Source organism: Cucurbita moschata, unplaced genomic scaffold, assembly GCF_002738365.1.
Source record: "Cucurbita moschata cultivar Rifu unplaced genomic scaffold, Cmos_1.0 Cmo_Scf00004, whole genome shotgun sequence".
NCBI classification, from domain to species: domain Eukaryota; kingdom Viridiplantae; phylum Streptophyta; class Magnoliopsida; order Cucurbitales; family Cucurbitaceae; genus Cucurbita; species Cucurbita moschata.
The window spans coordinates 4,918,549-4,931,885 of NW_019268520.1; the positions used below are offsets into that span (position 1 = coordinate 4,918,549).

Consider the following 13,337-nt stretch of genomic DNA (forward strand, 5'->3'; position numbering starts at 1 on the left):
CCCCCCCCCCCCCCCCCCCCAAAAAAAAAAAGGTCATAACAATAACCAATATTCCTCAAAATATTCGAGCATCCGCAATAGTTTTATTGTTTTTTTTTTTTTACTTCATCCTTATATTTTAAGCTTCTATTTTACAACTCAATACCTAACAATAGTTTTTGTGTTCGTTCTTGCAGCCTAATATTTACCCCCACCCCCAGATAACTTGTCACCATAAAAGGTTTATGTAATGGTCCATTAGTTAAATTGCAAACATGACATTCAAATAACAATGGGCAGGTTTTCTTGTAGTGTTTGTTTTATCTTCTCTTTGTTTTATTGTTTATTTTCTGTCTAGCTTTGCTTTTATTTTCTACTTCTTCTCACTCTACTCCTTGCAAGTTGTTTCATCATTTTCTCTTGTTTTTCATTAATAAAAAGATCTTTCCTTTTAAAAAAAAAAGAAAAAAATAAGATGTGAAAATTCAAGTACAGAGTTAAACTTTTAAGCGTTAGACGAATTATATACATAACAAATATTTCATTGGTTACAAAAGAAGAAACCATCCAAAGACAAGACATCCTATCAAGAGGATTACAAAAGGTTCTCCAATCCATTCTTAAATCACTGAAAGCCTATTGTTGGAAAATAGGTGGGGGCATTTACACCAAGAAAGAGCCAACATTAAAATCTTATATTTCAAAGTTTCTTGTGTTCATCCAAAAAGATGATAATAAAATAGATATGGCGATGATCCCCTTCATCAAAAAAAAAAAAAAGACTTCCAATTTCCAAAAGTTGTACAATGAAATAGATACAAAGAAGTATAGACAAATTCACATTAATTTGAAAAGGCCTGTGATTATTGCTCTGAAATAACTGATTTTCCATGAACATGAATTTTGTAAAACATTACCCTGTTTCTTTTAAGCACCATATCTGAGTCCTGACACAATCTACACCGCTGAACAACTTCTCCAACTGCATGATTTTCATCCCCGCCAGAACCATTAGATCTACATAAGTGAAAAATGATGCATCAACAAACAAAAAAAAATATACAAAACCAACAAAATAAGGTAATATAGAAACACCTCTCAAAGAAAACCTCCATAGCTTCAAAAAGTTTTTGCTTATTAAACCTTGCCTGCAGATATTTCCAAGTTTATGAGGGGGGAAACACGAAAAAAAGGCACAGCATAAATACAATCGATCTTTCATACTTCTTACAGGAATAAACTAAACTGTCATTTTAATTTTAAAACATTTTGAAGTTGAAATCTAAGCACACCTAAAATTATAATGTTTACAGGCATTGAGAATACTCTATAACAAAGCAAAGAGTTAATTAATTTTTCTATTTTTAAGAATCAGTTAAATATTTCTTTCTTAAGAGTCAAAGTTCTATTATTCCCTTGAGAATTACTTGAAATAGAAAAGCCTATTGGCCCTAAGAAACCCTAGAGCTCAAATTTCATGTAGTCTAACAAAAATGAGAGTTTCATCAAAACAAAACAAGAAAAACAATGAGCAAGGTTTCCGAGAGAATGCAACATTTACTAAAATAATAGGAAGAAATGTGTACATAGAAGCCCTGAACTAAAGAACGTAAAATTAAGATAAAAGACAAATAACAAAAAACTTACATCAATAATATAATAATCGTACATATTTTAACGTATGCATCGAGTATATTTCACATAACTGCATATTGAAAAGCAAGAATGCATGAGGATGCTAATAAACAACCAAGTAATTATAGGCACTGCAAAGGATCTTGTGCCTTATTCTCAACCACGCATGTAGAAGCAACTACTTGTAAGGTAGCTTCCCTCACAAAATATCAAATTACTAGATAGGCATACAAAGTTCACAAGATGACTGGGGAAGCTACCATTTTCTTTTCTGCCTTTTTGGGCTCTTAATTCCAAGTCAATCATTCTAAACGCTATTAACTAGTTGGAAATCCCACTTCTAACTCCACAGTCACTTCTCATTAATGATATTTCTAAATTTCTTATGACAAAAAATGTGAATTTTTTTTAATGTCTCCGGCACAAAAGCAAAAGTAAACTCCCTAACTCCTGTTATTCAATCAACCACAATTTTCCCAAGTCATATGAATCGATCAACATTTCATCAAAAAAGGCAATGACATGGACGTGATAATTTAACTTGAAAATCTTTTGGTGCTTTGTTTCGTAACAAATGTATAGTTTAACAACATTCATAAAGTGGTAACAAAATCAGAAATTAAATTCATGACAAAAAGTTGGGAACACAATTAATTCTTACATCTAAGAAGCAAGATTTCATCTGTTGCAAGCATGTAGCCAACACTTCATCTTTTCTCTTGATGCCCTCACTAACTGCTTTCATCTCATGCTCCATGAGAGCTCTAAGGTGTGGTTTCCACAGTTTATACCTACGAAGAAAAGAATAATAAAAAAGAAAGCAGATTAGAACTAGAATTATCGAGCTTTAAAAGAAGGTAACGGATGAGAGAGAGAGGATATTTTTTTTAACAAGAAAACAAAATTTTCATTGATGAAATGAAAAGAGACTAATGTTTAAATCATATAAACTCCACGACGGAGTGAATAAAAGCGATAAAAAAAAATATAATACAAAAATAGGTTAAAATAACACTATATGAAGGATATATGAAAGCACTCCAATTAAGACAAATATTCTGATGAGAAAATCCCAAAAACAATTTGTATAAAGAAGAATACTACTTCTCTGTGATATTTATAGTGCTACTTTTGAGCCACAACAATTGATGACGTTCTTTGTCTTAATAGGACAGGTTGCCTAACTCTGTAATTGTTTCCTCTAATGAAATTTCCTTTGCGGGGAAAAATAATACTGATAATAGACTTGAGAATACACAATTAATACATGTGAATCTTTACACGAATTAACTTCTAGATAGAAAGAAACCAGTCATGTGACAATACCAATACTCTCTTTCTGACCTTCATAAATTATTGATCTTTTACAGTACCAAAATCAAGCCAAGACACATGCAGTGATGTCCAATTATGACAACCATACCGTGATTAAAATGATCTCCATTGCAAAGAGAATTTTCTTCACAATTTTACAACAAATGATTGGATCACATATTTTGTCATGCTTTAAAATATTGTTGCATCTACCATTATACTCTCGAATATACACTTTCTTAATTACTTTAGTACATTTTGGACAAGATATGACTTCTTATTGGTTAATGAAAAGGAACAAAATTGATCAAAGGATACAACCTCCGAGGATGAGAGAAAGAACAAAAAGAAAAGAGAAAACATACAAACAAGAAATACAAAAGACAATTTCTTTAGTACTGTTGTCAGTTAAATCAGTATCTCAAATTCATAATAGAAAAGATAAATTAAAGTTCAAAAAGTACCTACTAATTATAAATGTAGACACCTTTAGGCTTTCAATGGTCACAAAATCTACGTAGTCAGAAAGCATTATCTCAATTTCTACCGCAAATAATAAACGACAACCTACTTGGCTACTATGATTTCTCTACAAGGGTAGCCAGTTTATTTCATGTTAACTTCTACACAGTGAAGGGTATTTGTTTTAACTCATGATCTATATAATAATCTAAAGAAAAGTACTCACCCCATGTCGTCATATCCCATAACCAAAGCCTCGCCCTGAAAAAATAGTAAATTTTTACAAGACACAGAGAAAACTAAATGATGGTAGAAAGAAAGTAAACAATAAAGTACTTCACAGGCTTCTCAAAGATACTATGAGAAATGTAATCCAATAAAATAAGAAATAAATGAATATCACTAAAACAACCATACATAGACACATGACAAATTGACAATTTGGACTCTACCGAACATCAACTGCTACTAAACTATTTAAAAAATGAAAAGTAAATAAATAAATGAATCCTCACTTTACAGTCAAATAATAGCAAATCTTTTTAAATACACAAATCGTTCCAAGTCTCATTTGCGATGTAGAATCCATCAGTCTTAATCTTCCTATGAGCAATACAGCAACACTCCAAAGAAAGGAACTGAATATTTTAAGAAATACCTGCCAAGCCATCTTTACTAGGGTAATATTAGAATCAAATGAAAGGGATATCGAGTGGGTGGAAGAGAGGATGAAAAATCATGAACAACGAAGTTCCTAAAGAGAGTCAAGGTTTCAACTACATCTGCACCAGTGATGCAGATGCCATTAGTACCTTCAGCTGTGAAGAATTTTTTCTCAATGGTGAAGGACACTGGTGGAGATCAAGTGGATTAAGGGGAAGAGTATGGCAGTAAGCAGGCAGGAAGGGGGGGGTACAGAGAGAAAGGAAGTCATTTTTGGTACAGCTTTTCACTGACTCTAGTACCACAAAGTAAATGTGGAACAAGCTCCAACAATTAAGCACATCTTTCCAAAGTCTTTTTATTGACTCTAGCAGGACAAGACAAGTTAACGAAGCTTAAAGAACAAGTACAAACCTGGACAAGTTTAATGTTCAAGGGTTCCTATTTCTAAATAGGAAAATTCGCATTGATCCTATAAATGACACTTATGATTTTTTCCTCCAAGGATAATATGATGAGGGTTTCTCAAGTGGTCTCCCAATTCAATACTAACCTAAAAAAAACATATATTACAACAGTTACGATCAGCTCGTGCATTAATGATAATGTTGATAGCATTCACCTTATAAATCACATTTAGAAATGAAAGGAACATAAGAAAAAAAACAAATAAGGACTTCTGGACAAAATTGAAGCTCATTACAAGGTTAGTTGGTGTGAAGCGAGTGTTTGCATCCTTTGTTGCATAAAATCTATCCAACAGCTTCTTGATGTGGTCATGCATTGTTGCATCTGTACCAATTCCCTCCTTAAAGAATGAACAAAAAAAGAACTTAATCAAAGATAAAGGCTTCACCACTCTATTGCAATATAAATTCTAGTCCAACATAAAGGTTCAAACCCAAAAACTTGATAAGCTCAGTTGGCAAACACATCTTACTTACCTTATCCATACAAGAAAGCAAATCAGCTTCACTCAGAAGGGGAGGTGGTCTCGTGACTCCCGAATCAAGAGTTAATGTTGTTGGCACAAACTGTGAAAGAAATGGCCAAAAGGGATATAGTTATTGAGGCCTTTAATTACCTGTTCTACAAAAGAAATGTCAAGTTCAACCTCCTCACTCTAAACGCCAAACAATGCTCTCAAATTAGTGTGTATGATTCTTGCTTACTAATTTAGTTACGCATCAGGTCTTTCTTCAGTTTAAGATAGACCGTTGTAACATTGTATAGTAAGAAAGGGGAATTTTTCAATTCAATTCAATTTACCTTGATATTTAGTCCATTGCATGAAACTTTCCCATAAATGAATAATGAATGAACTGATCTATTTGCATGATTGTGATCGATTTGCCCAAGGGCAACCATATGCACGAGAAGGACTACCATAATAGACAAATCAATATACAACGTGATGAGTGAACAGAAACCTGTTGCCCAGAAGCGTAAGTTGGAATAGTTGAACCTCCCCATGATTCAAAGCGGTAAACATCCAGGTAATTTCTCTGGTCAAAGGAGCGCAATCAAATCAAACAAAATCAATGTTTTAATGAATTAAGTTGATCAGTCGAACTAATTTTAAAATGTACATCCTTTTTTACTTCATGATCAATAAAAGGATGGTGACAAAACATGATTGCAAAATGTTTCAAACCCTAAAATTCGATTGTAACTTACTAATACTATTTTTAGTATTTCTCATATGCAAGCGGGTGATAACTAAGAGAAACAAGGCAGTAACAGTAAATAAAAATTGAAACAAAGGAAAGTAATTATAGAGATTTAAATGCATAAGAAAACATGGACCAATCATAGGATTTAGTTGAATGAGCTGAATCATTTCCTTAGGGAGATGATGAATTCTACCTTCAACATAATTATTAATATTACTATTTCCAATTTGTATGATGCATTCTGAACCTACAGAATTTTTTGGTTGTCCAAAAGTGGGAGGCAAAAAAAAAAGCATTCCTCAAGTCAGGTGCACCTTTTAAAATAGAAGAAACAAAATTATTTACTGTTAACAAGGATAAAATACATTATCACATGACATTAGGTTGTCCCTTGGCTCATTAGGTTGTTCTTTTTGTTCCCTTTTTGGAATGAAGTGGTCTCTAGCTTATTAGTTTAGTTTTTTTTTTTTTTTTTAAATAATGTACTGCGAAACCTAACAATTGTGCTTGTTCTGTAAGACACAAGAGTGGAGGCGTTCAACATGGTGCGCTGTCAGGTACATGCGGCTCATCCCAGCTTGCCAATCACCAAGGCATTACCTCAAAATACTATTCGTCATTTTTAAATATAAAATATTCAGAAAATTTATTAGAAAACTTACTGCTAGTATCATTCTCCCAGATGTAGAAAACAACTCGCCAGCAATATCAATTTCAACAGTAGTTACAGCACCTACAGCTGGCTGTGAGACACATGCAAGGAAATGGCGAACGACTAGCTCATATAATCTCTGGGAAGAAAAAATCTCACAATTATTGATGACTAAAGACTACAAGATGACCAAAATAAACACAGATATGCAATTTAACAGACAAAAAGAAAAACTTTTACATGGTGATCTTGACTCCATCCACGTTCCCCAGCAGAGAACTTTGTTGGGTGAATAGGTGGATGGGCTTTGTCATCATGCCCGCCGCCACTAGGATTCCTCCAAAGTCCTGATCCAGGATCCAGCAACCTCTGTGCATATGCTCCCCATATTTGGTGTTCTTGTTGTTCTTGCACAATCCCCTATATTATTGAAACTCTTAAGCACCCATTAATTCAACAAGCAAAGAGAATAACGTTGAGCCCATTAGACATCTTTCCCATTTTTCACTAGAAAATGCTATGATTGCACGGATAAAGTTATATATCCATTTGTAAGATGAAAGGTATGCATATCTAATAGCTTTAGACTCAAACTTTCAAGTAAGCTAGCAAGCCTTCGTTAAACAAAACTTTTAATTTAGAATATTATGTAATAAATGAACCGGAGAGGTTATGAACCTACACCTTATAATGGGAAGCATCATTGCTAACCACTTGAGCTTTACTCAGTGGAAACTAAGAAGCCTTTGTTCAAATTCAGTGTTAGAAAAGGCAAATGGTTGATCCCAAAGGTGGGAAAACACAAGTATTCTACACCTTTTTATTTCAATAAAATAAATACATTATTACAATGACAGTTCTTTAAGTTTACTTCAATTAAAGAACATGAAATCCAGGAGTTAAAAGCAGCCAAATAGTTCAAACTCAAAATTGTTAGCTCAAGTAAGAAAAAGTTGCCAGTGAGATTGGTAATGGAGATCATCACCAAAACATATACCTACATGAAGATCAGTCCTTTGAGAAAAGCAATCAGTCTCTGTACGGGGATAACTAATGAAACCTGCTTGGTATAGATCTTCAGCCACCTTAAAACAGCCAACACAATTTATAACTCGTTTATTACCAATATGAAAAACGTTCAATAGTAAATTAAATAGCATTGACACAAACGAGAGGATCATTACCTAATACACCTACTTCCATAAAATAATTTTGCGTCAGATACTCAAAAAGCACAATGAAATGAAATAAGTTGATGAATGCAAACTTATTAGTAATGAAGCAAAGATAAGTCTTGGCTGCTAACCTTCATGGTGTGTTCAGAACTCATGCGGAAGTACCGTGAAGCTCGTTTTTCAAGCTCAATTGTATTCAATGGATGAGGAGGGTACTTTAACGTCTCTTGTCGTTTAACATTTACAACCTAAATAGAATTGAAAGATTATAAATGCAGGATCAGCATGCATTATTACACCTAGTTAAACTTCAACATACTCACCGTAGCAGTCGATTCTTCTACGCACATTTCATAGAGTACAACAGCACAAGTATAATCAAATAGATTCCCTCTTCTACAAAATGAATATACCTAATAATTACCAACAGTTACAGTTTGGCACGAAAAGCTTGAAATTATCAAATAAATCAAGTCATTAGCAACTTACGTCCAACTAAATGTAGAAATTCCGTCACCAGAATTGTGTGAACAGTTGATCGTCCAAAATTCTTCTGGCTCATGGGACTGAATCTCCCAATACCGCTCAACAACAAAACCAAGTGTAGGAAACTAGGACCAAAGGAAGCAAGAAGGCATACCAGTAAGCATCACCAGCAGTGGAATACAAGTAAGAAAAGAATGTACACCACGCACCTTCACATACCTGACAAGGCCCATAACTCAAAACAACATTTCTGTCATCACCGACAGAATCAATATTAAATGCATCTTTCAATAGCATAGTTTGGAACCTAGTGAAAGAAGCACCGATTCTTAGATCAATTTCCTGCAAGTAAAAAAGTAACCGTAGTTATAGTAGTAAACAGAATCCACTTCCAGAAAGTTAGATCCTACAAAATACTGCTTCTCAATTACAACAAGATGGAAGTTCTACAAAAATAAAAATGCAATTACTTGTCTAGCATCAACAGCATCAGCATAATATTTATTTGGTTGGACAAGATTTTGCACAGCTTCGTGAATATCCCTGAACTCAAGATTATCATATACAATGTAGAAGTAATGAGCTTTTGAAAACTACATGGAAAAATGGAAAAAAGATTTAGGATATGGAACCTTTCAATCAAAGCAGAGAAGTGGGCTCTCTTAATATTGAGATGACGATTCACCATTGTACAAACTTCCACCACTTCAAATGCAATATTCTCTCCTTCTCTATCACAATCAAGCCAAAGGACGAGCCATTGACACCTTATAGCTTCTTGTTCCAATGTCCTCTTTATGTCCATCTTGTCCTGACAACAACTTTAACTTCAATGAAAATCCAGCTGAAAAATTAGACATAAAATGCATGGACTACAATATAGACCTCATACAGCTTTGTGCACAGCGTGAATTTTAATGGCATGTCCATGTGGAAATTATGGGACTTGTGAGGCGAGAGTTCCTTGACGGGGTTTCAAAATACTTGTTAGATAGTGCTTGGATGTGGAAGGAGGGCAATCAAGAAAAGGAAAAATTGTTAAGCCAAGCCAAGTTTTTATAGGTCAACGGTGTTATACAAATGGCAGGAGCTCTAGGAGAGCAATTAGATTTCTAGAGTTTTTGGAGTACATGTTCCAAGCAAATCATGGAAGGCGTCATCTTTTATAGGTCTCTACCTCTTGAATGGACCATAGTAATCAACCCAATTTAATGGCGCAGAATGCTCTCTCAATAATCTTCACCTGATCCTATCTACATCCGACATTAAAAATAAAAATAAATTGAAGTCCATAGTGATCAGCCCATTTTTCAGCTAGTTGTTGAGCGAAAACCTTCAACAACCGCAACTCTGATGTGGTAACTCCAAAAGGAAGATGCATTGACGAAAATCAAAAACAGCCACTTGAAACTTGCCATAGGATGGAATTGGCCTAACTGTAGACCTTTCCAAAAGGCCATAACTAGGACCATAGATTGGATGATCCAGTACCACATTGAGGCAAAGAGGAGGGATCCTTTTATATAAATGGGTACAAACTGAAGAATCTTAACACGCCAACCCTTACACGGATTTTGTCTAAAATAAGGCTAATAGTAAAGACCGTTGGTCCTCCTTTCAGAATCTGCTACAATCTAAACTCACAATGCACTGAATGCTACATATTAAACGCATCTATTTGTATCTATTACGAAAACACCAAGCGCAAGAATGCTGTCTATAAAGCAAAGCAAAGTAAACTGCAAGTAAGAAGAAAACGAGACAGACCTCGGGGACTAATTTGCGGACGGGAGCGTTAAAGAGCTCGACTGGGTCGCAGGAATGCCATTTTCGATACCGTTCTTCGAACTCAAGCTCCATGAGATGGCCAGTAACGGAGGTGACGAGCATGTTGCAAGACTGACCTCGAATGGCGTAGTTGAACTCGAAAATCTTGTTGTAGCGAGAACGACCTTCACGAACTCGAAGGCCCTGGTTCCTCGAGAGTATGGTGGCCACAGATTTCGCCACCGATGGCTTCTCTGCCACATTGAGGACGGTAATCGGACGGCCGCCGGCCATGGCTACTGCACCGCCCGTGTCCGAGCAACAGCTCTCGGATTTTGGAGGGCTTTAGACGAAATGGCGGGAATGAAAAAACTGGGTTTACTTTCTTTTCTTTTTTCAATAAAAGTGTTATTTCCTTTTTCTATGTTTAAAACCCCTTATTTATTTATTTATTTGTACATACATACATACATACATACATACATACATACATACATTACATACATACATACATACATACATACATTACATACATACATACATACATACATACATTACATACATACATAATAATAATAATCGTTGGGAATTTTGCAATATTAAAATAATATTATCACGATCCAAACAATTTCAAAAGTCTTATAATTTTTATAATATGAGTCGATGTCACGTGTTAATTTTTATAATATTATCACATGTTAATTTTTATAATATAATTCATCCAATAAAATTAATAAGAAACACATGATTTAATTAAAAATTATTAAAATAAATTAAAATAGACCCAAAAAAACAAAGAATTTTAAAACACCAATTTATTATATTTAAACTTGAATTTTTTAATTTGATACTATTGGATGATGAAAGTCCTACATCCGCTAATTTAAGGAATGATCGTTCGTTTATAAACAAAGAATACTCTTCCATTGATATGAGACATTTTGGAGAGCCTAAAGTAAGCTGATGAGAGCTTATGCCGGATAATATCAGACAATTGTGGAGAGTTGTGTTCATATGACAATTCTTACATCTACGGTATAAACGCTCGTTCTAGACCGTTGATGAATAATAAAGATTCTCACCCAACCCATTTGCGGGATTCAAACGATACTCAAGTCGGGCATCGGTGTTCGAGTATCGTGAACTTTCAAGGTCGTGAGATATTTATATTTATATGAAAAGTTGAACAAAAACGTGAAAAGTTCAGCAAAAGCAGGAAAAATTCAACGCAATTGGAGGTTTTGGAGCCATCAAATTGGACCTTTTTGGTCGTTGAAACCAAAAGGATGGAAGAAACATGGAAACCCAAATGGTCGCGGTCCCCTTATTTTGCTATATTTACACATCAGTCCTTCCTTTTCAGTCTACTTCACATTTGGCCCAAATCTTTCCCCTTATTACTTGTATGCATAATTGAATTTTGGTTTAATTCTTATTCACCAAACTTTCCAATTTGATTCTTATATTATTTTTTTTCATTTTAAAATATTTTATTTACGACCAACTTTAAAAAATATATATAATTATAATTCGAATTTTTATTTTAGTTATAACAAATTAGTTTTTCATTTTTTTTAAAATTAAGAATTTCACATCGTGTATTATTTATTTTATTATTCAATTTTTACAATATTTTTAAAATTTAAGTAAAAAAAATATTGTTTTTTAAATGTGAAAATTAGAGTAAAAAGAGGAGGAAATTTTCAAGATTAATAAAAATAAAATTGTCATGCTCTTAAAATTTTATTTTATGAAAGTTACTTATTTAAAAAAGATTAATATATTGATATTTTTTTGTATAAATTAGGATTAAAAAAAGGAAAGGAATTAAGTAGTTTTACATTAGAAAGCCCAATAACTTTACTACTTTTACAATTTTGACTCGTTCTGTGGGCCACAAAGAGAAATAAGAATAAAAGAGGCCCTCCAATGCAAAAAAAAAGTACAAAACGAAAGAGAAGCGAAACCCAGACGCCGAGTCCATAAGAATCAACGGACTATATAAACCCGCTCTCGCTCCTTCAAAGTTCATATCCCCCAAATCAGAATTTCCTCAATTTTCATCTTCTTCCTTCCCTTGCTCTCTCGTCACAGAATCGACAGTTGAGAGAGAGAGAAAGATCAATGGCGAAATTTGTGGAATTGTTGGATGTAGGAGTGAGAATGGCGGCGAGATTTCACGCTCACTGTCCCCAAACTGCTCGGCTTTACTATCATCCTCCCTCCGATCACGATGGCGACAACCACCACAACTATCTGCACCAGTTTTTTCAGGCCAGCGATGGCTTCCGGCACGGCGGACACTCGACGGACCTGGTGACGGGCTGTGGAGTGGAGACGGTGGCTATGGCTAGGGGTTTTGATGCTGAGATCGTGTTTCATACGGCAGATTTTTGACGATTTGATTTTATTAGGGTTATTCTTTGTCTATTTGATTTGTGCATGCCATTACACATGCCAATTGAGAGGTGAAATTGATATGAATATACGATTGTTATGCACTAAGTTCATAGTTCATTCTGAAAATTCCAAGTTGAAATACTAGAATTTGGTTAAAAAAAGAATTTGTGGAGTGGTTGACGAAGAAGAAACGCGTTTTCTCTGGTGTTTTTGTCGTTTCGGAGTAGTTCAAAGTTCCGAGTCGTCGAAGATGGATGGTTTCGAGACTCAAATGCATGTTGTTGCGGGGAATCTCTTGAATCATGTGCCTTAGTTAACGCCTTCCCAGCTAGTTATTCCGCCCATTTATTATAAGAAACAAATTTAGTATCACAACAAAATTCCAACTACATGCATTCCAACTTGACTTTGGCCCTCCAAAATTGAACAATTCTTACAATTCTTTGGAATTAGGATTACCAATGGAGGCTTTCTAACTTTACTTAGCTCGTGAAACTTTGAGTCACTGCACCCAACTCTTATGATTCAATTTGGGTCAGTTGGGGTTGTCGGGTTCAATGTATACTCCTACTTATTGTTTTCCCTTAATCTCTTAACATTCCACGGATACGATAGAAATCCAAATACTAGGCTAGTTAAAACATAACTTTTGTGTGACTACCTCATGCGTGCATCTCGTATTCTTCCAACTTCTTTGATCATTATGCGTGCATCTCGTATTCTTCCAACTTCTTTGAATCTTGTGTGAGAGGTTATCATCTCACTAAGTTTGACGTACCATTTTTTTTTATCTCTGTGACTGACCTATCAAACACTTATAGATCGGTGCTATAAATGTATGGCTTGTTGTCAAACAAGTACATACATAGGTCAATATGCTATGTGAACTAACACACACCCAAACAACCAAGCAAGTAACTTTATTGACTACGAGTAGCAAGTAGATCCAGCTTGTCCTAATTATAAAAGATAAGAGATCCATCGACCAAACTATTGGCAAATGCTTAAAAGTTCCTATATTTTTTCAAAACTACAACCTTGTATTTAAAAGTTTCAATATGTTCGGGATTTTGACATCTCTTCAAATATAATGTTGAGATTTTGACTCCCAATGAGAGTGATACAATATAA

General features: G+C 34.4%; 1 protein-coding gene across 2 annotated transcripts in view; it reads right to left on the bottom strand.

Annotated features, from left to right (window-relative positions):
* The window catches only part of LOC111441350 (DNA topoisomerase 3-alpha), a 16,724-nt gene extending 6,556 nt beyond the window's left edge, over positions 1-10,168 (bottom strand). Inside the window, exons 1-17 of one of the 2 annotated variants that reach the window (XM_023078299.1) lie at positions 9,807-10,168; positions 8,672-8,850; positions 8,510-8,582; positions 8,259-8,381; positions 8,043-8,164; positions 7,877-7,949; positions 7,685-7,801; positions 7,380-7,463; positions 6,619-6,798; positions 6,389-6,469; positions 5,484-5,558; positions 4,998-5,087; positions 4,757-4,861; positions 3,617-3,651; positions 2,276-2,405; positions 1,075-1,127; positions 897-996 (exon numbers count right to left, since the gene is read on the bottom strand). In XM_023078299.1, coding sequence (XP_022934067.1) covers positions 897-996; positions 1,075-1,127; positions 2,276-2,405; positions 3,617-3,651; positions 4,757-4,861; positions 4,998-5,087; positions 5,484-5,558; positions 6,389-6,469; positions 6,619-6,798; positions 7,380-7,463; positions 7,685-7,801; positions 7,877-7,949; positions 8,043-8,164; positions 8,259-8,381; positions 8,510-8,582; positions 8,672-8,850; positions 9,807-10,100 — 1,914 coding nt within the window. In that variant the 5' untranslated portion in view covers positions 10,101-10,168. Of the gene's footprint in view, positions 1-896; positions 997-1,074; positions 1,128-2,275; positions 2,406-3,616; positions 3,652-4,756; positions 4,862-4,997; positions 5,088-5,483; positions 5,559-6,388; positions 6,518-6,618; positions 6,799-7,379; positions 7,464-7,684; positions 7,802-7,876; positions 7,950-8,042; positions 8,165-8,258; positions 8,382-8,509; positions 8,583-8,671; positions 8,851-9,806 lie in introns of both variants that reach the window. The other variant, XM_023078298.1, reaches the window with a different exon arrangement.
* Between the last annotated feature and the right edge of the window lie 3,169 nt (positions 10,169-13,337).